The sequence below is a fragment of the Dermacentor albipictus genome, unplaced genomic scaffold (genome assembly GCF_038994185.2).
Source record: "Dermacentor albipictus isolate Rhodes 1998 colony unplaced genomic scaffold, USDA_Dalb.pri_finalv2 scaffold_14, whole genome shotgun sequence".
Classification (NCBI taxonomy): Eukaryota; Metazoa; Arthropoda; class Arachnida; order Ixodida; family Ixodidae; genus Dermacentor; species Dermacentor albipictus.
Genome location: NW_027225568.1, coordinates 1,516,737 through 1,541,853, shown reverse-complemented (window position 1 = coordinate 1,541,853; position 25,117 = coordinate 1,516,737). Strand labels below are relative to the sequence as shown.

The window sequence follows — 25,117 nt, the reverse complement described above, 5'->3', positions numbered from 1 at the left end:
CAAGATTCGCAAGATTCCAAGGGGCACCCTCAGCATGATCTTGAAGAATAAGGAAGAGATCAGGGCTAAAGCAGATGAACTTGCGACCCGGTGCCCTTGGCACCTGAAGAGTAAGTACGGCCATGACATTGAGGCAGCCGTGTACAAGTGGTGCGCCAATCCAATCCAGAAGACAGTGGAGGAGGGGGAGTGCGCCACCGCTACTTTGTGACACTACCCAATCCAGTGCTTGCCACGCCCGACGTGTACAAGTGGTTCATTCAAAATTGCTTCAGATGTGCCGACTTACGCGTGTCCGGTGATTACTGAAAATTCTGATGAGTGCGACGAAGCCGTTGCCGGTGTTGCCGAAGCTTGGGGTGAGCCATCAGAATTTCTGGAAGCCACTGACAAATCAATGGCTGATGAGTTTGTGAATGCGGATGATGGTGTCCTGACCACGAGAGAACCCGAAAACGAAGACTACAATGCCGACATCGTACTGAGCACAAGTGGAGAAATGCATGCTGTCACAGGTTGCAAAGTTGCCAGAGCGGAAGATACAGGACTATTTCATGCGAAATTAAGCCAGGTTCATCAATGAAGTGCTTTTATAAATGGTATGCGCTTTTATGGCATCCAATTCTTTAACAGGTTAATAGCTAATTATGCCCTATATGGAACCGGTAGGCATTGTTTTGGTAGTTTGATGTAGCTGGGTTCAACAGCACTAATAAACAAAATTTTTAAAATGCAGCTTTACCAAAGAAACACTCTAGATCGTTGTTTTGGGGCGTGGTTTAGAATGTGAAAAAAGGTCAAGGAGAGACAGTGAAGCCCCAACTGCCTCTCCTTTTTTTTTCACATTATAAACCCCACAACAAAACAGGGATGTGCAGCAAGCCTACACACCAACTTGCCCAAGAAGAGGTTCTTTTGGAGCATCGAAGAGAGCGAGACAGAACCCCATGCAGCGAACTTCGGCAAAACTTCTGAGAAAGAAAGCGAGTTCTGCAGTGCATGTCTACGTTGACGCGGTTCTTCTAAAATGGTTTAAACAAGCTCAATCTGCGGGAGTGAACTTTGACATCAGCATTTTCCACACAGGTTGCTGAAAAGCTCAGCATTAACGACTTCAATGCCTCCAACAGCCGGATCGATCATTTCAAGAAACTGCACAGAATGTCATACAATATAGCGAGTGGAGAAGTGGCAGGCATGGATGTCACTATTGTGCATATCTGGAATGCTTCGCTGGCGTCAGTTGCTGAAAGATATGAGCCATACATCTAACACCAATGAAACAGGCCTATTCTTCAGGGTGCAGCCATCCAAAACGCTCACTATGAAGGGTGAACCCTGTCGTGGAGGTAAGAGATGCAAGCAGTGCCTGACCATGTTGTTGTGCTGGAACTTTTGCAGGTACAAAATGATGAAATCATGGGTTATCAGGAAATTTCGGAACCTACACTGCCTGAGAAACGTGCAACACCTCCGATGCCACTACAGGAGCAATACTCGCACATGGGTGACTTGCTCATTATGTGAAGATTTCCTGCACTACATGGGTTCTAAGACCGTGTCACAGAACAGAAAGGAAGTTCTTTTCCTCGATAACAGTGCAACACAACCCAAGGATACGGCATTGCTCCGTAGCCTGAAAGTTGTGTACCTTCCGGCAAATACAGTGAAAGCTCGTTAATTCGAACTTCAATAATTCGAATTTATGGATAATTCGAACAGTACGATTTGGTCCGGCCAAGCTCCACAGAAGTCTATGTATAAAAAAGTCCGTTAACTCCAACGCGAGAAGGTTCCCTCACGGATAATTCGAACTACGCTCACCTGGCACACGGCCAGAGAAAAGCACCTACTGCCTACACACAAGGCTGTATTGCCCCCGAAACGGAGAGAACGGCGAGAGAAGGCAAAATCGGAAAAAATCTAACCGACGCGGGGTCAGCCAGAAGGCAGCGGCAGCTGCCGCCTCTCCGTTCTACGTAACCTCCGAGACTTCCTGCCCGTTGCGAATCTCGGAGGCTTTGCAAATCTTGTACAGCTGCTAATGTTGTGCGGAAATGGCACGGCAAGCGCCAAAACACAGCGAATCAAGTACGTCGCAGCTGCGCTTGCAATCAAGAACCAACGAATCAGGACCTTCGCCACCTTCACATGTTCAGCGTCTTTGTCTCGGCAGTCTTCATCGGTTGTGCACCTCTGTTTTCAGCTTAGGAGGTATCGGTCGTCGCGATTCATTGTGATGGTGTTAAGCCTTGGCTAACGTTCGTTTCGGTGGACATCGGTGGTGTGGCACAGTCGGACCCAGAGCTTCGACTTGAAGATGGCGTGTGCCCGCGGCACACGCCATCACTTTCTGACATGCCAAATTTCTGACATGCCCTACTGCTTCCAAATCGCAGTGTACTGTTGCTCTCCTTCACTTTCGTTAGTTCGAACTTTCGTTAATTCGAACTGAAGCGGCTTCCCCTTGCGGTTCGAATTAACGAGCTTTTACTGTACAACAAGTTGTCTTCAGCCTTTGGATGCCAGTGTTTTTCTAGGAAAAGCATCATGCAATGGCCACTCGCCATGATTAGCCACAGAAAACAGCCCAGAATGGTGTCCATACTGGACACCATGCATTACGTGGCCACAGCTTGGAGTGCAGTCACCGCAGGAATCGTCCAGCACTGTTTCCAGAAGTGCAGTTTCTGGAGCAGTGCAGAAATTGTCAATGAGAAAAACAGGACAGCTGACAAAGAAAACCTTCACCAGGCAATGCCTTTAGTCGGTGCCGTAAGTTTCAAGTATGACAGATATGTCTTCATAGACGATAAGTAATGGCTTCGAAACCATAAAGACGAAACTAACACATAGACTGCGCTGAGTGATGATGAGTGCACCAGTGACAAAGAAATGACTGAGACTAAGGATCACTGCATACCACCTGCCTTCTTTAATTCCAATGCGTTGCTGGACATGCTGAGAACGTACGTCAACAATAACAACAATGCAGACTGCAAGAAGGCAGTCGTACAGACTGAAAAGGGTGTGGTCTTGACAAAGGTGCGGAAAAAATTCCAGACTTCAATCTGGGATTTCTAAAATCGCAAATTGCTTATTAAATCCTCTAAATGCTGAGCCATGCATAAGGTGTCTATTTTAATATTTAGCAACACATTCGCATGATTTTAACAGCATGTTTTATAGTATACTTCCCGGCTACTATGTTTTTCTCATGGTCCTGTGGAAAACGTATTAGAGGAGTTCTACAGCACTTTGTAACCACCATCATCGCAGCGAACTATGCACAGCATTGCATTTTGAAAATTTGTAATGCCAATATCTGGTGAGGGGGCCATTAAGGAAACTACAAAATGCTGACAAGACAGTGTGGACACAGAAAACCTCCTGCAGCACTGGGAATTGTGCTTAGCTTTGATCAAGCCATGAACACATGTAACTGTCGGCACTTTCAAGGAGCTACAATACATAAAACAATACTACTTCAAAGTTTAGCCAGGCTGTTGCGCAGCTATGCATACTATGATCCCTTATCTCAGCACCCAAGACAAGGCATACGAACACAACTTCAATCAGAGTTCTGAGCTGCAATGCCCAAGTCTTGACACTGTCACAGGCAAATAAAGAAAATTTACAATTGCTCTCTTCCACTGGCACTTGGTGGGTGAAAATGAACAAAGAAAGAATTCATAAAGCACAAGCTTTATGCATCAACCATGCAAAAGAACAACCATCACATTAAGCTATCAGCATCGCACTTCTAGCAGTTACGAGAGAATACCAAAGGTTTATGCTCAACAGTGATTATATACGGGCTGCTTGGTATTGCTAGCACACAGCCCTTGGCATCTGTATTCCATATGCCATGACTAATTGATTGACTGATCGATCATTAAACTGACTAAATAGCACACAGAATTCAATCTATTCATCAAATTAGTTTACCCGCAGCCTTATTTATTTGCCATAAGATCGGGAGCACATGCAGCTCCCCAATGTGCAGCCAGAAATCAGCTGGTTGGTCTCACCGTAATCGTCGGGTTCGCATCAGGAGGTGGAGCACCAGCCTGCAGGGCCATCTGGGCACACAGAAAAGCAGACAACAATCTAAAATACGCACTAATATGCAAGGTAGAAGAGCAAGCGACCACAGAAAACTATACATTGCCATGCATTTAAGACACGATGTTTCCAGACAGAACAAAAGGCACCAAGAACAGCACACTATACGCCTCGTGCACCGCCTATAGAGGCGCCGCTGATAGCCACCTAGCGGGCGCTTCCAACAGTACGCGCGGGAGCAGTTGCAGACGGCAACCTCTTGCAGCAAGCATGGCTGAGATTCGCGGCTGCGATTTCTCCTTTGTTCGGGTGCCAGACTGCTTCTTCTGCGGTAAAAGCTGTAGGGAAGACGCTGACCTCTGTGGGAGCGGGTATGAACACGATGTTACTGGTGTTTGGGGCAACATATGGTCTACATACGTGCCAGGTGCGTCCTGCAGACAAACACCATGAACCCCATTTACATGAAGTGGAGCTCATGCTAACCAGCCGATAAATTTTGTTGAGTAATGCGATCTCTCGATCGTTTTTTTTTTTTGTTGTTAAATTCAACCCTTGCCGTAATGCTCATTCTGTACCTCAATAATTAGCCCCTTTCGTTAGTGCAGACTTATATCAAACAAATCCGCACGGTGCGATGTCTGCATATGCCGTTGTGATTTTTCTGCTGATGAATACATGTGACATCACCGAATAAGTGCAGTCACAGTCGCCTCAAGAAGAGTAATTGAGAATTTATTGATGGAAACATGTACACTAGTCAACGAAGTCACCAAACGCACGGGTTAATAAAACCGCGTGTTAGTGCTGTACCGCCGATGCAATTCTGCTGCACATGCCGATGAACTGCCGTTCCCACTGCAGTTTTTGCAATTTTAAATTCCCCAATGAAGCTGCTTGGAAACGTACAAAGCTATAAGTCTGACTAATTTTTCAGTACTTTTTTTATATTACTAGAGAGAGGTGCCACATGATATATTTAAAGGCACAGCAGCGCCAGTCAAAGTAGATGAGCGCTGACGGCAAGGCCGGATTTAGTCGTCTGCAGCGTAAGCATAATAAGAAAGAATTCAGTTGAGTACAAAATACACATGCAAGAAGGGACTACGTTGTAGAACAAACAAATCACTCGGCATGGTAAGTCTTGCTCAGGCGGCATCGAGGTTTGATGACTTCCTAAACGTGACGCGAACATTTCACCAAAAAATGGAACAAAAGTACCATATGCAGCAACTATTAGCAATTCTCGCCCTGAACTACCTATTTTCTAAACACATTTCCCCCCAAAACACTAAGATGCCCTCGGGCGAAAAGAATAAAGCTGTTAAAGAAGCACTTGCTTGGTATCATTCCCATAAGACACAGTGTGATTTATACCCTTTACAAACGAGGCAGGGTGAAAACCTTGCAGCTCAAAAGAATCGACAAGAGTTATGCATGGAGCAACTAGCAACAATTAAGCATGTGCGAAGCCACGCATAAAATAGATGTAAAAACATGCAGTGCGCGACAGTGCTGGTGCATGGATTTACCATGCCAGATAAAACCAACAATTTCAGCTCTTGCAAACTTCAGTAGCTTTAACATACAACACGATGCATTCGTGCAGTCGTGCTGCCTAGCTAGCGCAATGCGGTAAAGAAGCGGAAAACAATATAAGCGGCAAACGTCATTCTGAACTTTAGCGAAATGCCTTCAAACCGCATGCTGCGCTGCAGATGAACTTCGTCGCTTACGCGTCTAACTATGATCGAGTGGGAAAAAACACTGACGAGACAAAGGAAAGGATGAGAGCAAGAAATTTCCTGCCGAGCGACGATCCATTTTTGCTACCGTTGCTCCCGCTGATGAGGCTTTGCGAGGAATGATGAGAACTGTGTCACGGGAAGGTGTTCGCTGGTATTTGAGCTCCCCACCCTGCAACAATTCTTCTTCCGACATTCCTTGAAGCTTTGGCCATTTCGCTCTTAAAACGTGAATAAGACAGACAAGCACTATCAACGACACAACAAACTACGGTGCACAGCTGGCTCCTCTCCTGTGTGTTCTGCGCAAGGCCGCCACCAGTGGCGTGTCCATCGGCGCACACTACGCGTATACTTCATTTCATACATAGCAGGCCAATGCCACGGAAGCTATGCCATCATAGGAGGCTCACTCTCTGCACTTCCAAGAGCAGCTGCTTTTTTACCTGCAACGCTTTCTATGGAATAGTAACTACTTCATGTGTTACAACTACAGTTTGTGGCCGCAATTTTACCTCGGATGACATATTATTTGTGTACCTTTGTGCTCCCAGTATGTGGCGCACTATATTTGGTGGTAAACAAGTTCAGGTCTCCAAAAGCTTTCATGTAATAAATACCATATTTACTCGAATCTAATGCGCACTTTTTTCCCAATAAAACAGCTTCAAAAATTGCGTGCTCGTTTGAATTGAGTACGACCCTAAATTTGTGTTACCATATTGCCATTGGCATTTTAAAATGGTCCCCTCATACGCGCTTCAAGCCTAACTGCCATAGCTTCCGCCATGTGCTGTATAGTATGTGTGCTTGGGTTAGTCCAAGGAGGTTAAGAAAAACTGCTGGAGTGGAAGCCGCCTATATAGGCCTATGGGCTCATGTGAAGCCGGTGGCGGCCATATTGCAGGGGGCAAGAAGCGGCCTGCCTAGAGCTTTGCAGCAGCAGTTTTTAATTGCTTAACGGATTTTCAAGTTCTCACGCAACACTGTGGGCTATGAGGCGAGTCATATTGGAGGTCTCTGGATCGCAGATATCTGAGCACTGCGACATTTTTCCATTTTATCGGCGTCAATATGCAGGTGCCACAAAGTAGAAAAAAATTTGCGGAATAATTGGCGTTTATTAACCTTCTATAAAGGGACACTAAACGCAAATACCATGTCAATGTGGACTGTTTAAAATACCATTCCAGAAACCTTGCAATGCTTGATTTGTGCCAAGACCTAGTTTACGAGAAAATTGTATCTGAAAGGTCCGAACACCTTTTTCAAAATTCAAATTTCCCGCCACCCAACCGGGGGGGGGGGGGGGGAGGGCGCAGGGGTGATGTTGCATACATCACCACCGCCTTTGCTGCCATTAGTGAGTAAAATGGCGCCCGACAGACAGTGGCACCGAGCCAAGATAGAGTGGCAGATTCGCCGCTGCAGCTTCCTTTTGGTCAAGTGGCGTAGACCATTTGGGCATCTCGCAACATCACATGGAACTGAATTCTCTGCTACATGTACTTGCAGTTCGTGCGAGTTTCGTGAGCCAGCAAAACCAGTACAGCACTATGCAATCAGGAAAGTACTGAAACGCGAAAGCGTGGGAGGCGCAGAGTCGAACGAAAACGAAACTTTGCAACTGCCCGCGTCTTTTTCACCGATAATTTCAATGAGTTCTTTTTCCTAAACATGAAATGCAACTGGACAAGTAGCACCCATTTCATCTGATAATACAATACGAGGATGTTTTTTGCAACGAGTAGAGTACTAGTGACAGAATTTAACTGAGGAGTGTTTTCGTCATCAAGCAAGCGCTTGAATGTCCCGGGGGAGTCTCTAATCATGTCCTGCATTTACCTCAATTTCTCGATTATTGAGGCCCTGTTCGCAACAATATTGACGCCTTAGAGATTCTCGAGCACTAATTTGTTTTGAAAGCTTTCATGATTGATCCATTTCTACACTGCATTAAAGGGAAACTAAAGACAAATACTAAGTGATAGATTAGTGCTCAAGAATCTCTAAGGCATCAATATTATTGCGAAAAGGGCCTTAATATTAGAGATATCAAGGCAAATGCAGGATATGACTACAGACTCCCCCGAGACATTCAAGCACTTTAGTTTGACTTAGTATTTGCCTTTAGTGTCCCTTTAATGCAGTGTAGAAATTGATCAATCATGAAAGCTCTCAAAACAAAAAGCAACCAAATGGAAAATGTAGTATAACAAATAGCAGTCCACACAAAAAACGTAAGTATTCATTATTATCTTCATTACTGTCAGGTGTTGCCAGTGCTTTGGCATCCCTATTGCTTGAAGGGTCTCTGAACTTTGGTGGCGGCCATTTCCTTTCAGCCTGAAATAATATTTTCTTTTATTCTAGAGCAAGGCAATGTCAATCTGCAACCTTATTTAAATGAGAAGGATAATGTTAAGATGCCAACTGCTTGTACGTAAACTTTCCTAAAGACACCCAAGCACGCTAGCACATTTTGGGATGAGCACAGCACCGCGCATGGCAAGATACGACGACCCAAAACACATAAGCTGTGGCGACTGGCATGCTTTTGCCTCCCACAATATGGTGACGCGGCAGCTTCACTTGACGGGCGCTCCCTCCACTCCAGCAGTTTTTCTTTAACCTTCTTGGGTTAGTCCACCATTTTCTGCATTTGCTCGATCAGCATGGAAGTGCCAACGGCGAAGACATGCAGAGTGTTCATCCTGATGCCGCAATTAAAAGAAAAGTGATCATGTGTGTGGAGACATGTGAAAATCAGGCCCCATCATGGGCGTTTGGAGTTTCTGAAACTTGTGTGTGGGACTGGCACAAACAGGAGAGGCAGTCTACTCCGGCAGCTGCTGCATAGGCACTGTCTTGCAGCCCCTATCTTCAAAGCGATCTGCGATGGAGACAGTCTATGCATCTAGGCGCACTGCGCTGTGTTCTCATAGCTTAGTTCACGCTGAAGTGAGAGGCCACACAAAGGTCCATTCACTCACTCCTGCTACCGCACTTTCTCACTCCAGCGTTTTGATAAAAAGTTTCCATGGTCATTGTGTGAGACGTGTTCATGTTTGCTTGTGTGCGTGTGACATTATGCTTGTTAATTTAATTAAGTAAGTGAATGTTTAAAAGTTTATATGGCCAATAAAACTACTATCCTCAATTTTCGTATAGCTGTCTACTGATTTGCTATCGCAATCGATGCTTCGCCTTTCGGGCAAAACTGCAACTTTAGTGCACTGAGAGTAAATTATTTTTTCCAAATGGGAGTAGGTTGTATTTCTGTATGAAATAATGAGGTGCGGTGCACTGTAAAGGGCTTTCCCTTTTTTAGGTCACAGCAAATGGGTGCATGTTACTATCGAGGGCGGCATTTTTTTTTTTCTTTTTTTCTTGGCCACGTAAATGGGTGCTCATTACAATCGAGGGCGCGTTAGAATCGAGTAAATATGGTACATCATATTTTGCTATATCTAAGTATGAGACCTAATTTTACAACAAATTACATGACGCATACCTATATCTTCCTTTCGTATCCTCTGAAGACCACTTGTACAATATATTGCCCACTGCCTTCAATTCTTTTTCAAAATTTACCTGGAAGCATTGCTCAAAATATTCATTCTGGACATTCCCTTTCGAGAAATTTGACACTCAAATGATCCAGATCTCTGTGTTGTCACAGACGGTGGAAAGCAACTTGGAAGGGTGTTTCGAATTCTTTAAGACTGTGTGAAAATCCAGGATGCAGCTGCAATATGGCTATGTACTACATCTAGTTCCATCTTTATCTCTGTGTTTAGGCAATGAAATGCAGTTTTTAACATAGCAAACATGAGGAGATGGTTACATCTTCCATGTACATGGAGATGCACCCTTTGGCTTCCCCCCCCCCCCCCAACCAGAGTATTCACATTTTCAAAAATGCCTTTTATGTTTGTAATATACCATCAAACAATAAAAACCAGCTTGAAAAGCGATTATGCCCCAAGCTGTATTCAGGTCTCAAGAGGATATGTGACACACTAGTTTTTGGTTGTAAATGGGAGCAGCGAGAGAAGTCTCTCTAGCTCTCGTAGAGTTGCCTGCTATGTATGAAACACAGTAGTAATACGCGTTGAAACTCTGAATTTTTAACATCCCAAAGTTGTTTTGGTCACCTAGGTAATGTGGGCCACTGCCTGGTTCCTTTATACTCCCTTGCTCGTGCTGTGACTTGACATGAGAGTCCTTCGTGGTACTGCTCAAAAAGCTCCTCTTGTTTGTATAGGTACCCAGCAGCAAGCTCTGAATGTATTGCTTAGAGCCTGTTTGCACTAATGCACATCCTAAGGTTCAGCCGCGTCCCCTCAATTAGTGACAGCCTATATTCAAGAACAAACGGAATGCTTACATTTGCATAATACACATTTCTTTTATTGAAGGGGAAGGCGAATTTCCCGCACTGTTAAATCATGCCCCATGCTTCCAGCAGTCATGGATGAAGTCATGAACAAACAAGAAACTGACACTGACCTGCCAATGAACCAGGTCAGTGGCTCAAACAACAGGTTCTGTGGGCCTCAAAGGAGTTTCTTCTTGCATACAAGATACTATACAACAGTGCAGTCCATGGTTAAAGAGAAGACACAGTTGTGTTCCCTGGGGCCATGCCAAATGCAGTTATGTACTGGTGGTAGCAGTTTCAATGCACTGCGCAGGCATGCAGGGGCTGTGCTACCTACAGACTCATTCCAGAAGAAAATTTGGCAGAGCCACGTGTGCGCAAATTCACTCAAACAGTGGACTGCAGTGCATGCACCTGTCGCCGTACAATTGTGTTCTCTGCCACTGCAACCATTTTTCTACTCGTGGGAGCATGGCGGAAGGAGGGATTCCTTGCCACATTTTGAAAAAAAAAAAGCCACTGAGGTTTCCACCAGGACACAAACCAACTCTTACAACAAATATTGGTACACTGAAGCCACGTAAGCTGAATAGAAAGGCAACAAACTCTGGCATCTCAATCAATCAGATGATGTCACAAGCAGACTTAAGCGTAATTAATTACATGTAATAAATTGCATTTCAGGTAGTTTTGCAATTGATGAATTACTTTTTTTCACTCAGCAATGGCCATCGTAACCAACTATGTTTTTTCAGTAACCATTTACATGTAACTTTATTGACAAGACAAGCTGAAACAGGTCACGCAGTTTTCAGCACTTGAATTTGGCAGGAATTGCAATAGAAAGCTTGTGGCTGTGGCATACAGCAGCTTCGTGGATGCGCATGTTCAGGCAGGCAAACCAATGTCCCAGTTTTTTAAAAGCGCAAAGCTGTATTTGCCTCTTTCACATGTTTTTGTGGTTGGTGGTCGGACTTTCACCGCTGATCAGCGCGGGATTAGGGGGGGGGGGCTAAGGGGGCTGCAGCCCCGGGCCTCACCTCGGACAGTAGGAGAAGGGGGGCCCATTTATTCTAACCTGCTTAGTATATGGAACCATGGGCAATGGAACTTCAAGCGATATGTATGAAGCAAGAAAGCCAGAACGAGCAGACGGGGCCCCTAGCCTAATGTAACAGCATGCATTTAGCCTGATCATTTGGGGAGAGCTTGTCGAGCTGCAAAAACAGGAATCCCCCGCCACCCCAGCAGGGCCCTCTTTCTTACAAAGCGAGGTGCATTTGCTTGGAACAGTTTTCGTGGTTTCCTATCAGTCCGTCTGTCCAGTGCTGTCTGGAGACGAGGGGCAAGGGGGAAACACCTAAAACATGTAATGTGGGAGGAGGACCTCAATCTCCCTTTCCCCTCGCCGCCACCACGCCACCCCCCACCTCTCAAATAGTTCCGCCGCTGTCCTTCTCACAGAAAGGATGTGCTGCAGTATCCAACAGCGCCTTCCATTCGCGATGGTAATTTGGGAGGGCGAGGATGAGTCCGATAGCAGATGATGATAGTCTGATGGCAGAGTCTAGGCAGGAAAGGAAAGAAGTCACACGTGCTTTTGTCCACGTGCCGTGGGGCACGGAATATTCACTGTTCGGGCTAGGGTTGCGGAAGAGTGAAGGGGGAAGTTGGAGAGATGGACACAAAGGCCTGTCTCCAGGGCGCATTCCTGCCTAGTGGCTGCGCAACCTCGCGCGCGGTCGAAGGAAAAAGTAGCTCAGACTGGCCGCCGAACTTTCCAGAAAGAAGTAGAAAAAGATGACTCAGAGGCGACGGAGGGCGCGCAACTTTGCCCGTGCTAGGAGTCACCCTCTCCACTTCGCTCTCACGCTCGGCGTCGACGGGTCGAAAGAAAAATCGAGAACCTCCCAGAACAGACGATTGCTCCTAGCCAATAGGAAAACGAGAGCAGAATGGGAGAAGGAGTGAGTTTGTACGGAGAAGGAGGGGATTTGTACAAGGAACTCTATGCGTATGTGAACGCCTGCTTTGGCGCTAGTAACAGACAGACGCGGCACGCGTCCATAAAAGGAAGTTGATCGCGGGCTGCGATTCAGCCCTGAGCCGCCGGTTAAGCTTGCATAAGCCCGCCCGCTGAGGAGCTCCCGGGGGACGCACCACTCTCGGCCAGCCACGCACCATGCAGGTAGCATGCGCCAGTCATCGGGACGGCCACTGTTGGACACCTGCGGTCGCGTCGGACTGAAGAAGTGCCCGGTGAACAATTAGCATCTATTTATGCGAAAATGCTCAGTCGGAAGCATCAAAGTGGTGCGCCTAAACGAAAGACGAAGTGAGAAAGAGAAGAGCGTGAAAAGAAGCTACCAAAGATGACGAAGTACCTACTGAATTCAGCTTCTGCGGAGCAGTATGATCGCTCTACCCAGCGTCTGTGTCAAACTCCCAATAGTACCGACTGTGCTTCTGTGGAGAACTTGCCAGCTCCATCACCAGGGTTTCCTGGCAAGAAGCAAGGTTTAACTCATCTTGGTTGTCTGGATCCTGTGAAAACGGTGCTAACCTCGGTCGTCCATACTTCTGAGCAACCGACGCTAACTAAGCCCTGTCCGAGCCCTGTACGTCTCGTTGACGAAGTGATACGCGCAAAATATTTCTCTTTAATTGTTGATTCGACTAAAGACGTTACTCACGTTGATCAGCTGTCAGTTGTTTTACGATACTATATAAATGGGAAAGTGTACGAACGCTTTCTTGTATTTGTTCCAATTGAATCGCATGCCGGCTTGTATCTTTTCGATACCGTGATGTCCCTCTTGACGACCTATGGCATCTCAATTGATTGTAGGGGCCAAGCTTATAATAATGCGAGTAATATGTCAGCAAAATACAAAGGACTGCAAGCTTAAATCAAACACCTGAACAAATTGGCAGTCTACGTCCTGTGAGCTGGTCATTCACTGAACTTAGCTGGCCCGTGTAGCGTTGACAGTTGCCTTGAGGCAGTCAAATTTTTCACTGTAATTCAGAGAATGTATGTGTTCTTTGCTGCCTTACCTAAGCGATGGAGGTATATTTTGGACAGCTTGGGCGGAACTGGCCAGCAGCTTGTTTTGAATAGTCTCTCTGAGACCAGGTGGTAAAGACATGCTGAATCATGTAAGGCCACTCTGAAAAATTTCAATGCTGTCTTGTGTTGCCTTGAAGCTATATCAAAGAACAAGGAAGAAAGCGGTGACACTAGGAACGAAGCACACTCTCTTCAAGAAAATGACAAATCTAGAGATTGCATTCATCGCGATTTTCTGGAGTGAAATCTTGAAGCGCTTTGACAAAACGAGCGTAGCACTTCAGAAACCAGGCCTAGACATTTCAACTGCTGTAGACCTGCTGAGCTCTCTAGAAAGCTTTTTTAATTCTTTGCAACCTCTCTTTGATACCTTCGAAGAGACAGCACGCACGCTAAGTACTAATCAATGTTATCAGGATGAGGGCAAACGCATCGTTTTGAGTAAGCAACCGGATGGAAAAAGCGATAGTGCTACAAGGTAGAAAAAAGGTTATCGTAGAGACCTACAATGTTGTGCTTGACAGTCTAGGCTCTACGTTGCGAGTGCGAAAGGCTGCCTACACTGAACTCTGTGAAAGGTTCGGGTTCTTAAAATTGCTGACAGAAGTTGGGAGCGAGGCTTCTCTGGCACAGCAGGCTGAGAAGGAGAAACACGGCCCTCCAAAACTGAAAAATTGCGAAAAGGTCGATTTTTGAAAAAAAAAAAAAATTGGGGGGTTGTATGTCTCATAAGCTACGTGTTCTGTAATTATTAGCATCTAATTCAACCGCAAAATAAAAAAAAAAAACGCTACTTTTGAGGCTACTGCGGCCCACAAAACACGTGCAAATGCCAAAATGAAGTCAAACTTCGCATGCGTGCCATTCCCGGCCCATGCGGCCTGCCTGCGCCATCTTGGTGTCATTTTGACCGTGAATTACTTTTCTCTGATTTGCCGCCTTGCAAAATGGCATCGTCGGCGTGGCTGAGGCGCTAGTGGCGTTTTCCCGCACTGTGATGCGGAGCGCTGATTGGCCGAAGCAGCGCGTTCAAATCCCGTGGGCTAAAGCTCGCCTGCCATTGGCTGCTGCGCGGGCGGCGGCGGCTGCTCATTTGATGCCGCGCCTGCCCAACACCCTCTAGACTGGCCCACTCGCGTCCTTGTTGCCCCTTGCTCCGTCCGCCTCAACAGACGCTTGCTTGCGAGCTGCTCATCGCCTTAGGCTATCTTTTAGGTTATTTTATCAGCTTTTTTTTTGTTTTGTTTTAGCTAGTCCTTTGCTGCACGCGATGCTGGCAAAGCCCACGACAGTGCAGATGTTCGGTGCGCGGGAGCGCGATATGGACGTCTTGTACGAGCATCAAACTTCCGCAGCGAGTGCCGACTGCGTAGATGCTTTTCAGCGGCGGAACTGTGCTGTCGACTGTCGCCAGTCAAAAATCGGGCACATTGAGTGTGCCTGGAGCCCCTAGAGCTAATTTGAAGCTCTGCAGGAGCTTTCTAATAAAAAACACAGGTGTTTAACTTTAAGGCCTGTTTTCTCGGAATGGATTTTTTCGTTAGTAGTGCTGGGGAAGGCAATATCTCACGAACCGCTCTTCAGTTTTGTATACCGTTTTTTTTTTTAATTCTGTGCCTGAATGACTTTGCCAGGGGGTAACAGGCTTGTTTTTTTGAAAGCTGGTGCAGTTAATTTATAATAAGCAATTAACTGTTGATTAATGTGGTCATTACTGGCTACATCAAATTCAAGGTTGTCTTAAAATTTTCTGGAGCGGAAATTAAATAAAAGGGCTCTGTAGCCCCTGGGATATCTATCAAGGGACCATCACAGTGAATTTCAGCTTCCTACAATGTTCTGACATTTCTTCAGGCTCTTCCTCAGGCACATACATGAACCACCTAGTTAGACCTCAATAACTCTGGAACTAATAAACACATCTTCATGAAAGTTTGCAGTTCCTCATAGTTCGGTGGTGCGAATGTACCGTAAAAGTTTCATCCGGATATCCTAAAAAATAAAAAGTTCGGTCTCCAGGGTAGCCTCCCCCCTAAAAATTAGTGAAAACCTACAAAAATGATTTGGAGCCAGCATTTTCCGCTGAAATCGTTCAGTTTGCGAACTTTCTGCACAACTCTGTGTGCCAGGACATGAGTCCCCTGTGAATAATGAAGTTTCTGCACAAAAGAAAGCTTATTGATGTCTTTACGAACCTTTCTATTGCTTTGCGAATGTACTTGGGCATACCCGTGGCAAACTGTGAGACCAAACGATCGTTTTCCAAGTTGTCGCTGATAAAAAATCGCCTTCGTTCGAGCCTCCTTGACGACAAGGTGAGCTCGCTTGCTATCATGTCCATTGAAAGTGACCTCCTCCGTGATCTATCCTTCGAACAGACTATATCTGATTTCGCCAAAGCGAAGGCGCGAAAGATGCCATTTTAAAACAGGACTGTTTGCGCTATACATCAATAGTTCCAATAAGTTCGTCGTGTCGCCTCCCAGCCTCCGCGTTGCCAATGAAACGCTGAGCACTGTAATTCAAGATACGCAAATCTTCGTTGTTCGTCTCATGTTTGTTCTTCTTGTGATATTTAGCGTGCTCATGAAGAACTGTATTTTTGTTGTTTTCGATAGCGCCTCGTTTATTTGGTGTCGTCCTTGCTTGTCTTACCTTTAACAAAAATATTTTCAAATATTGTTTTGTAATTACTTTGGTAATTTTCATCTGTATTCTAGTGCATTTTTATGGTGTTTGTATTGCCTTAAGTATTATATATATATCTATTGCATATTTGTAGAGTAACGTGTACAACGATTACTGCAGTCTGATGCTTGAATTTTTATAAATAATGTTTTGGATACAACCATGCGTCTCCTCACGGGATTAAACTTAGTGATGCAAACAAAGCCTAGCTTCAGAAGGATCGACGTCCGAGCTGTGTTGTCTTTTCTCCATTCTTGTTCGTCTTGAGTGCATTAAACTTTTCCTTAAAGCCATAGGTTTTGCTGAAAACAGAATGCAGATTAATCACAAAGTGGACATATGTGTTGGTGTTTACAACAGCACGCGTTTCAAGCAAGTGTTGTTGTTTTCCTTATAATAATAATAATAATCCCGTTGATCGCACTTCGCTCTTTTTAATTCGGTGGAATTAAAATGAAACATGCCATATTTCCAGTAGCGTAGCAGGCGATGAGAGGTGGGGGGGGGGGGGTCAGTATAGGGAAAGAGGGCCTGCATGTGCATTAGCCCAGGGCCCCCTTTTCTTAATCCGGCCCTGCCGCTGATACAAAGGGCGTGTTCGTCGTTCTACACCAACTGTTACAGCTCTTTGAGAAGCACGTGCTGTTGTGCAAGAGCTTTAGGGTGTCCGAAGATTTGAGAGGGCAAAAAAGGTTGCAAAGAGGAAAGAGGTGCTATTTTCTGCTTCCCTGTAGGGAGCATGGCATGTTGTAGTGGAGTGCTTGGAAAGGGCGGCCCTCCTCCCGCCACCCTCTCCCCTATGGTGGCTGCTACAGAGGAGGGCAGCAGTCACCTTCCATGCCAGCACTCACACCGCAGGAGACAACACAAATATTGTTGACTAAGGTTACCCCATACCTCCACCAAAGTGTGACGGAGGATATATATTTACAACATATTTACAAGAAAGGTAGGGCAAGAGAAGATGTCTGATTCAGCCCATGTGCAAGCAGCCTCATCGTTGTCTTCATCGCTATGCCAAACCTCGCGTTCATGCATCATAGTGTTACACCGTAACACTATGATGCATATGTCCTCACTCTAACAAATAATATATGCCTTGAAGAGCATAATGCCTTTAATAAAGTGAGTAGCTTTCTAAAACATCTAGCTATTCGTTTACACCGACAATCATCAATGGTACTCTGCAGAATTTTTTTTCTCTCGTACTAAAGGCAGGTCGTACAGGCTGCATTGTCAGCACCACATTTTTCATCTCACAATGGTTTCACCTTTCTATGTGGCATAAGTGCCGTCATGTCACCACGCTCATGTTCAATGAGTTTAGACTTCTTTTTTTTAGCTTGTCACTGGATAGTTCCCAACCTCTCTCTGTTCACTAATATCACCATCCAATGCTAGTATGTTACAACACTGCTCTTCCCTCCTGTGCTCACAAAGAGTGAGTTCTCATTGTCGCTGCTGATATGCTGGTGCAGCTGATGAGGATAACGCACAAAAATTTTGAAAAGCAATTGTTAATGAAGATAATGTGTGATGGGCTGCAGAAGATGCACTGGAAGAGCCAGACCAGTCCATTCTAATCACTGTACATTAGCATATCTTTAATAAAAGTTGGGATGAAAGTACTAGCGCAAAAGTCGCTGATTACTTTCTAGTAATTGCTCAATTACTTCTGTGGGGCAGTAATTGGTCCCTGTAATCAATTTCATTTTTGAATGAAGTAACTGTAACTGTAATTGGTTACTTTTTTTTTCTGTAATGTGTGCAAGTCTGGTCACAAGTGATCAGAGCATTGGGGCCTATTCCCATCCTTGTGCCAGACAGTGCTGACAGCACGCTAGTACAATACCTCCTTGTGGCAATCCTGGAGGTTGCTGGCATTCTTCCCCATACCTGCTTCCTGCTCTGCAAGTGCTTCTGTGATTTCACCAGTCACAGAATTTACTTGGCAATGTGGAAAAGTTCCCCAATGAAAACTTCCTGCTCCAGCATATCCTCACTCTGCAAATGAAACGGCTTCAAATGAATCAAAGGGACTCACTGATCCACGGAGGTTGGGCAACCGTCCTGGCTCGATACGCCCAACTTCCCAGATGAGGTTCTTGGAGACTGGGTCGAAGCTGTACTTGCCCTGGCTTGCTGTCAGGGTCACATTCAGCACTGTCTTACACAGAGGCACATCCAGGACCACTTCATCGACCTGGAATCATTGCACATAAAGAATGAAGTCTCATAAATGAACAGAAACAAATGCCTACCCCTTCTTCACCACACTGCGTCATTCAGTTCGCACAACTCGCTTACCCAAGTCAAACCCTAGCAAGGTTGAAAAGACTAAAGCTGAAAACATTTACTTATGGTGAAGGACAGCAAAAGATCATGCTTTAGCTGCTCTAAAGACAGTTCCCAAGCATTCTAAGGTTCAACCCAACAGCACCACTTTATCCACATCCTGCACGTGACAGAGGCACACAAAAGGATGGAGACGAAGTGATCAACAGTGGTCGAAAAAGGGAGGTCTCTGGAGCCAGTTATTGCCGCGAAAACAAGTCCCCTTGTTGGAGGCGGCACAGTAACAACCAAAGCTCAACACTCTTTGGCCACGTGCACAGTGCCCGGCCAGCAAACAATGCACACAGAAAAAAAAACACAAGGGCATCCTCGACGAGTACTGGATGACCCCACCATGTGCTGTCGACTACACTTCCAAATGCAACTCCAAAAGGCGAGTGTTTACACCAAAGAACAGAAACACACCACCACTTCATCACCACTGTCATTCAGCACCATATCCTTGGAAGTGATGATACCCAAATATATTCTTTCTACTCCAGCTACCCAGCAAACCCAACACCTCCTCCTATCATGCCAAAGTATTTGACTCTGCTCCCCATCCTGACCCACTGTGAGACAAGTGACCAACTCCACCAAGCATCCAAAAGCAGCAGTTGTGGACTACAGTATCCTAAAATTAGCAGTCCATTAGGTGCTGACACAGTTTCCACATACCCTATCCCACCTTATACTTCTAATACTCTAAAGAAAGTTTCACAGCTTCTCACGCACACTTCTCATAACTGTAGTTCCTGAAGGAAACCAGCTGCACTCAATCATTGGCACCTAAACAAGTGCTGTCTTTCTTGCTCAAGGGAGAACACGACTCTTTGAAATACCATCTGTGTTTGACTAATTTCAACAAAATTTTACACTGCTGTTCACTTTTTTTTGTGCCAACTTCTACGGTATTGCTCAGTTTTTTTCCCCCAATTTCAAGTATAGTAGATTCTTCTTAAACAAAACCTCAAGGGACTGCATAAATATGTTTTGATTAACAGGAGTTCCACTTACTGAGAAAGACCTGCAGAGGTGCAGCACCGTATGTCATACACCTTCTTAACATTGTTAGATATGTTAACTAAGGAATTGAACGTAGCAGCTAATTTGTCTCTTGCTTTGGGTGTGGTCGAGAGCTGCCGGATTAACTAAACTTTGCTAGTTTCGATTTCGAGGAGCCACTGGCGACATAAAAAAGCAGAAACATAGTGCTCAATGCTCCAGTCAGCGGCAGAATAACACATGCTCATGCAGAGGAAGTCCAAATTATCGAACAACGTGCAATTAGCAGTGAGTTGGAGTTGGAGTGGCGCCTTCTCGTGAGTGGCATCACGGACAGGATGCTGGCTGCTCTCGCTCGCTCGGCTGCCGCGCGCGCTCTTTCTCTTCGTGCATGCTTGGGGTATTGGTGGCTTGAGTCGTACTTATTGAAGAATATGTCTGCTTCTTTCTGCTGCCATGCCTGAACCACAGTTTTTCCTTTAAAGCCGCGTGAGTTGAGAAAATCTGCAGCTTGGATAATGCAAGGTATGAAGCGGTCTACTGGTTTTGCAATGCATATATGTGCCATGTCTGTCCATAAGTTTTTCTTAATTAGAATGTCTGTGAATTCAACATGTGGAATTGTGTATGATGCTCCTCTAAACACTTACCATTTCCTTATTACTTAGCTATGAGAGACAGTGAGTTTTACGTGGGAGAGAAATTTTGGTATTTGGTGTCAACATTATAAATTCGTGTTAGAAGGACATTACCCAGCGAAACTTTCATCGTGATTCTTATTCCTCTGGTGAGTTGTTCTAGACAAATATGGCCACTTTAGTAATGCGTGAAAGGGAAAGTTAGGCAGGCATATAGTATGAAAAAGTTTGCTACTACTTTCACCATTCTCCAAAACAGGCACCCAGAAAACTCACAGCTCATGGCTGTTAACACGACGGTGCGTGATGTATAGTATGGGTATGCTTCTAAAGTAACATAACAGGAAGCACTCTAAAGAAAAATTTCGTGGTTAAGATCGACAGCCAATCAATTGCAAGCGGCGAAATGTTTCATAGTGGACCTCATGTCTTTATCGACAGTATGGTACACCCCTCACGCAACGGAAGCAACTGACTGTCATTATAGTGAGGCACATATTGTTCGCGAAAGGCGTCAGTTCATTGCAACTTAGAATTGAATATGTGAAGCAGTTCTTCAGAGCATCAATTACAATGCCTAAAGTATACTCGAGGCACTACAGTGCAGCTTAGGCTGCCTTGAAAAGGAAAATTCAAACACCTTCTGCCTCTCCATGTCGTGATCTTGCATTGTCTAATTATACAAACTGAGAACTATTTGCTACGTCAGTATATAAAAGACAACCTCGCATACCCGCCTCATAAGGAAGACACCACAAGAATGACATGAATTCACGTGATTTTTTACTTCCACCAGGGAATATTGATATCTTCAACATGTCCCATATTACTAATAAACGAGGCTTCAGCTTCTTTCTGGATGCAGTCTCGCGGTCCTAGAAGCATATTTCACTAGATATTTAGTCTGAGCAGCTTGTGTCAGTTTGCCAAACAGCTTCATCATGTCTGTTCCTCAAGCAACATGCACCAGTAAATTGCTTAAACCAGATGAACATGTAGTACAGAAAAGAGAATAAACATTGGTACATTCATTTCCATATGCTGCAAACAGCTGTAGGCCTCAATTTGCTGTAGTTCAAATTACCGCCACTTAAATTTAACCAGTGAAGAATGGCCTAATTTTGAGAAGCAGTTAAAGAAGCAAGTGGTGCTGGTAGAATCCAAACTGCAGTGTTAGTTAAGCCCTCGTGTCACTGCTGAGTGTTTCTGTGACTGAATGCAATAATTCGATATTATATCATGAACTACTCGTCGTGAGCAAACATGTTTTAGCGGGTTAAAATAAAAGTAAATGTTGTAGAAGTCATATATAGCCAGCGGTTGTGACAAATTTGTTGCACCATGGCAGATCATCATCATCATCAGCCTGGTTATGCCCACTGCAGGGCAAAGGCCTCTCCCATACTTCAACTACCCCGGTCATGTGCTGATTGTGGCCATGTCGTCCCTGCAAACTTCTTAATCTCATCTGCCCACCTAACTTTCTGCCGTTCCCTGCTACACTTCCCTTCTCTTGGAATCCAATCCGGAACCCTTAATGAACATCTGTTATCTTCCCTTCTACATGTCCTGCCCATAGATACCATGGCAGATATGGCATCCTAAGTGGATTCTTATGTGCTAAGTTATTGTGCTTATGCTTTTATTATTCACGTGAGCTACCGCTGCAAAGTGTAGATCCGCGCATGAAAAACCTGCAATGGGCTGGTCAGAGCTCCTTCGGTTGGCACTGTAGCGTTGCTTTCGAGAAACATTTTGCCGTCTATGAAATAAACTCTTTGAATAAATTTTTGCAAGCGAAGGCATTGTAAAAATATATTTAAGACGACCAGTATACAAGCATTGGGAACGAAAGCTTAACAAATGGAAACACTGCAGAAGGCTCCCGGACACCACCCAGACTGCAGCAGACGACAGGTGCGAGTCCGTGCCCTGACATCACGCAGCAGTGCTACGAGGCATTCCAGGTCAGTACGTAATGTGCATTAAATAACCATGAAATTCTTGCCGGTTTGAGTCATTGTCACCACTTTTTAGGCTTTTGAATAGAAGAAAGGTGAGGCCAAGAAAACTTATTTCAGATCCCCCTGCCGCTTTCTAAAAAAATCCTTTAGAGCTTGCTTCTGTTTTGTTTACAGAGAGTTCCGAAAAATTTGCTTGGTTACAATTAACAAAAGTTTTTTTTTTTGCATTTTCCAAATATAAAACCAACCAATTTAAAGGTTATTCTTTCGTTTTTAAGTGTCAATTCCATACATAGGCAAATTTAAAGATTGGCTACAGCACCTCTACAGCTTCTATACACCAAGCTCAGTTCGTGCAGCTGAGTCAAGCACAGTGCAAAAAATATTCTAGCCAAAGTGAGGTGAACAAAAAATTACTGGACCATCTGACACACACACGCTGGCTTAGCGATGAATGTTCTTGTGCCATCGTCTCAAATAATCTGCCAGCCAACACAGTAAATCTGTCACAAGACGCTGAGGAGCGGGGTGATAATTAAGGTAGCTGGGCTGCTCAAGTTTACCTAGAATGAGAAATTTATTGGGACACTTTTGATGATGTACAGTGTCGTCCCATCCACTTTAGCGGTTGTCCAAAGTACTTCAACTTCACTGCATGTCAATGTTTTGCAAGATACAATAAAATTGACAGTCAGCATGCTGGTACAGAAAGACCTTCATACACAAGCTAAGGGCTTTTAGGTAAGCAACAACATCCTACCATCAATCACATAATAATTTGAAGAGTGGATGCAGGTAACAAGAAAGGCTTTTGTTGAGAAACTTCTCAGCAACCTGAAGGACAGGTTTCAAAGCCAGTCAACTCCGGAAAAGTTTGTTATGTTGTTTGCCAGGGAGAGCAACTATAAGATGGTGGGAGGCAATGTCATTTAAGTTTCTGGTGTTTTGGAAATGCTCTGTTCCATACTGGGAAAGCCGTAAATCCAAATGCGCCAGAAGAGTGGGTGGGCTTCTTCAACTTTGTGCTCGAGTCTGAGAAGCTCTAGAAGCTGACACAATAAGATTTTCTGCTGCGCGTGGCAACTGACACCAAGGAATTTTATCCTCTTGTTGCACATGTGGCTGGTGCTGTATCTTGTGCTCCCAACACATACAGCCGACTGTTAGATTCCTCTGCACTGAAGCTTGTCAAAACACATCTGAGGAACTGCCTGAAGGAAGAGTCATTAAACTGCCTCATCCACACAGCATGTGAAGGACCTAATGTCAAGGGCTTTCCTTTTGACAAAGTGGTAGAGAAGTGGGCCAAGCTAAAGAATAGAAAGCACAGAGAAAATTGGCTGTGGTTGCAGAATTAAATGTACTGAAAATGCAAAATTGTTGAATTGCAGCAGCTATCATCATTATCACCATGCCACCTTCATTTTCATACCTTGCCTCAATCATTCCTCAACGCATATAGCGACTACCTAAGTGACCATATCGTTTTTGTCACCTAGCACACTGGCTAGGCACTTTCTGGAAAGGCAAATCCCTATGAAAGGATCGTGGTCACATGGGACACTTCTGTCATGAAAACAGCACTGATTTTCAAGAAAGCATCCACATTTTAGTTCTTTCTTTCTTAAATTCCAGCATATGAACATATCGCTACCACAGTTGAATGCACCACATTATCGACTGTTACAGCAACAATAGCTCCTATTAATAACTGAAAAGTGGAATACAGTAAACGACCAATTTTTCAGACATGCCCGATGATTTGGATGCCTTCATGATGACGTGTGCCAATGCATAAGGACGCCTGAAATTTCAGACCCTAAAACACTTTGGCATCCGAATTTCCAGACCTTTTGCCACAACCACAAGTTCGAAAACGCATTAATCGAAGTCACCGCCACCACCATTTGGTGGTTTTACTGTCTCAAGCCAGCACACTCGCACACCAATCTGCTGGCAGCCATAGCCGTCACAGCAATGCGACGGCTATGGTTCTACCTAGCTACCTAGCTAAGCTGCTAGACCTAGCTGCTAAACATCGAACCAGCTAAACCTAGCTGGTTCGATGTCCGCTGCCAAGCTTCCTGCTGTTCGGTGTCATGTTTTTCATTGAAAGAATTCACCGCTGTCAGAAATGGCACCAACTGTCATTTTCAGCAACGGCTTCAAAGAAGAGAAAGCATGACAAGAATGAAACGTTGCCTGATGTTGCTCCCGAAATGTCAGCTTTGCCACAAATCAGCCAGTGTTACACAGTCATGCATAAGCAGTGTATTACAGTGAAGCATACCAACAGCGGAAAGGGGCACTGTCACTGAACACGGTATGTCTTCCTTAATTATGCACGTGTCTACCCACCAGATATCTCCTGTTACAGTTCGAGCATTGATAAGCCTGATAAGTGTACTGGCAGGCCTTTAAAGCTATTTTGGACGTGCTTGTGGTGAGATCTGAGCCCTTGGGGGGCAGTAAAAAACATGCATTCATTTTTTCAGAATGCCTTTTTTTTTTCTCGTGTATGTGTGTGACGTTTTTGTAATAGCCCCTAGGGAGTCTGAAAATTCAGACACAGACTGTATTTGCTCATATTGTTTGCCTCAAATGCAATATTTCTGAAGAAGCATGATAGAGAATATAATTTTAATAACCATTTTAAAATGCCATCACGCAAACACATTTTGAAAAACAATGCACAGTGGAATCCCGGTTATACACGCTCCAATTTTGTGATGTCCCTGCTTTTATGACAGATTAGTGTAGTCCCGGCAAAGTCTGCAGAGAGATCATGCATTATAAACCTCAATTATACAATGCTAGATTACATACGTCCAGTCTCGTATGACTACACGCACAAAACTGTGGACTCAACAGCCAACGCACAAGAAGCACCACCAGCTACTGGCAGCTCCCTCTTGGTGCCCTGCCATCCAACAGAAAGGGGAAAGTGCTCCTTCATATGCGGAAATCTCTGGCTGGTTTTCGGGCACCCTTCTAGCCTCTTTTTCCTTCCCTCGCATTCACTGCCCTCTCCCCATTCATTTCCCCTCCCGTCACCAGCCTTCATCCCTTCGTCACCGCTTCATTGCACTTTCTCTCTCAGCAGTACCTGATCCCATCACTGGACACGTTCACTTATACAGCCAACAATGCTTTTTGATACTATGCCAAGTTTTGTACGGTGCCAAGAGCACTGTCGACCGCATACTCCGATGTGTCCATTGCCA

At 44.8% G+C, this 25,117-nt stretch overlaps 1 protein-coding gene across 1 annotated transcript in view; it reads right to left on the bottom strand.

Moving 5' to 3' along the window:
• cm (AP-3 complex subunit carmine) overlaps positions 1-25,117 on the bottom strand; it is a 140,062-nt gene that overhangs the window by 35,608 nt on the left and 79,337 nt on the right. Inside the window, exons 9-10 of the mRNA XM_065447681.1 lie at positions 17,997-18,155; positions 4,032-4,082 (exon numbers count right to left, since the gene is read on the bottom strand). Coding sequence (XP_065303753.1) covers positions 4,032-4,082; positions 17,997-18,155 — 210 coding nt within the window. The remainder of the gene's footprint in view (positions 1-4,031; positions 4,083-17,996; positions 18,156-25,117) is intronic.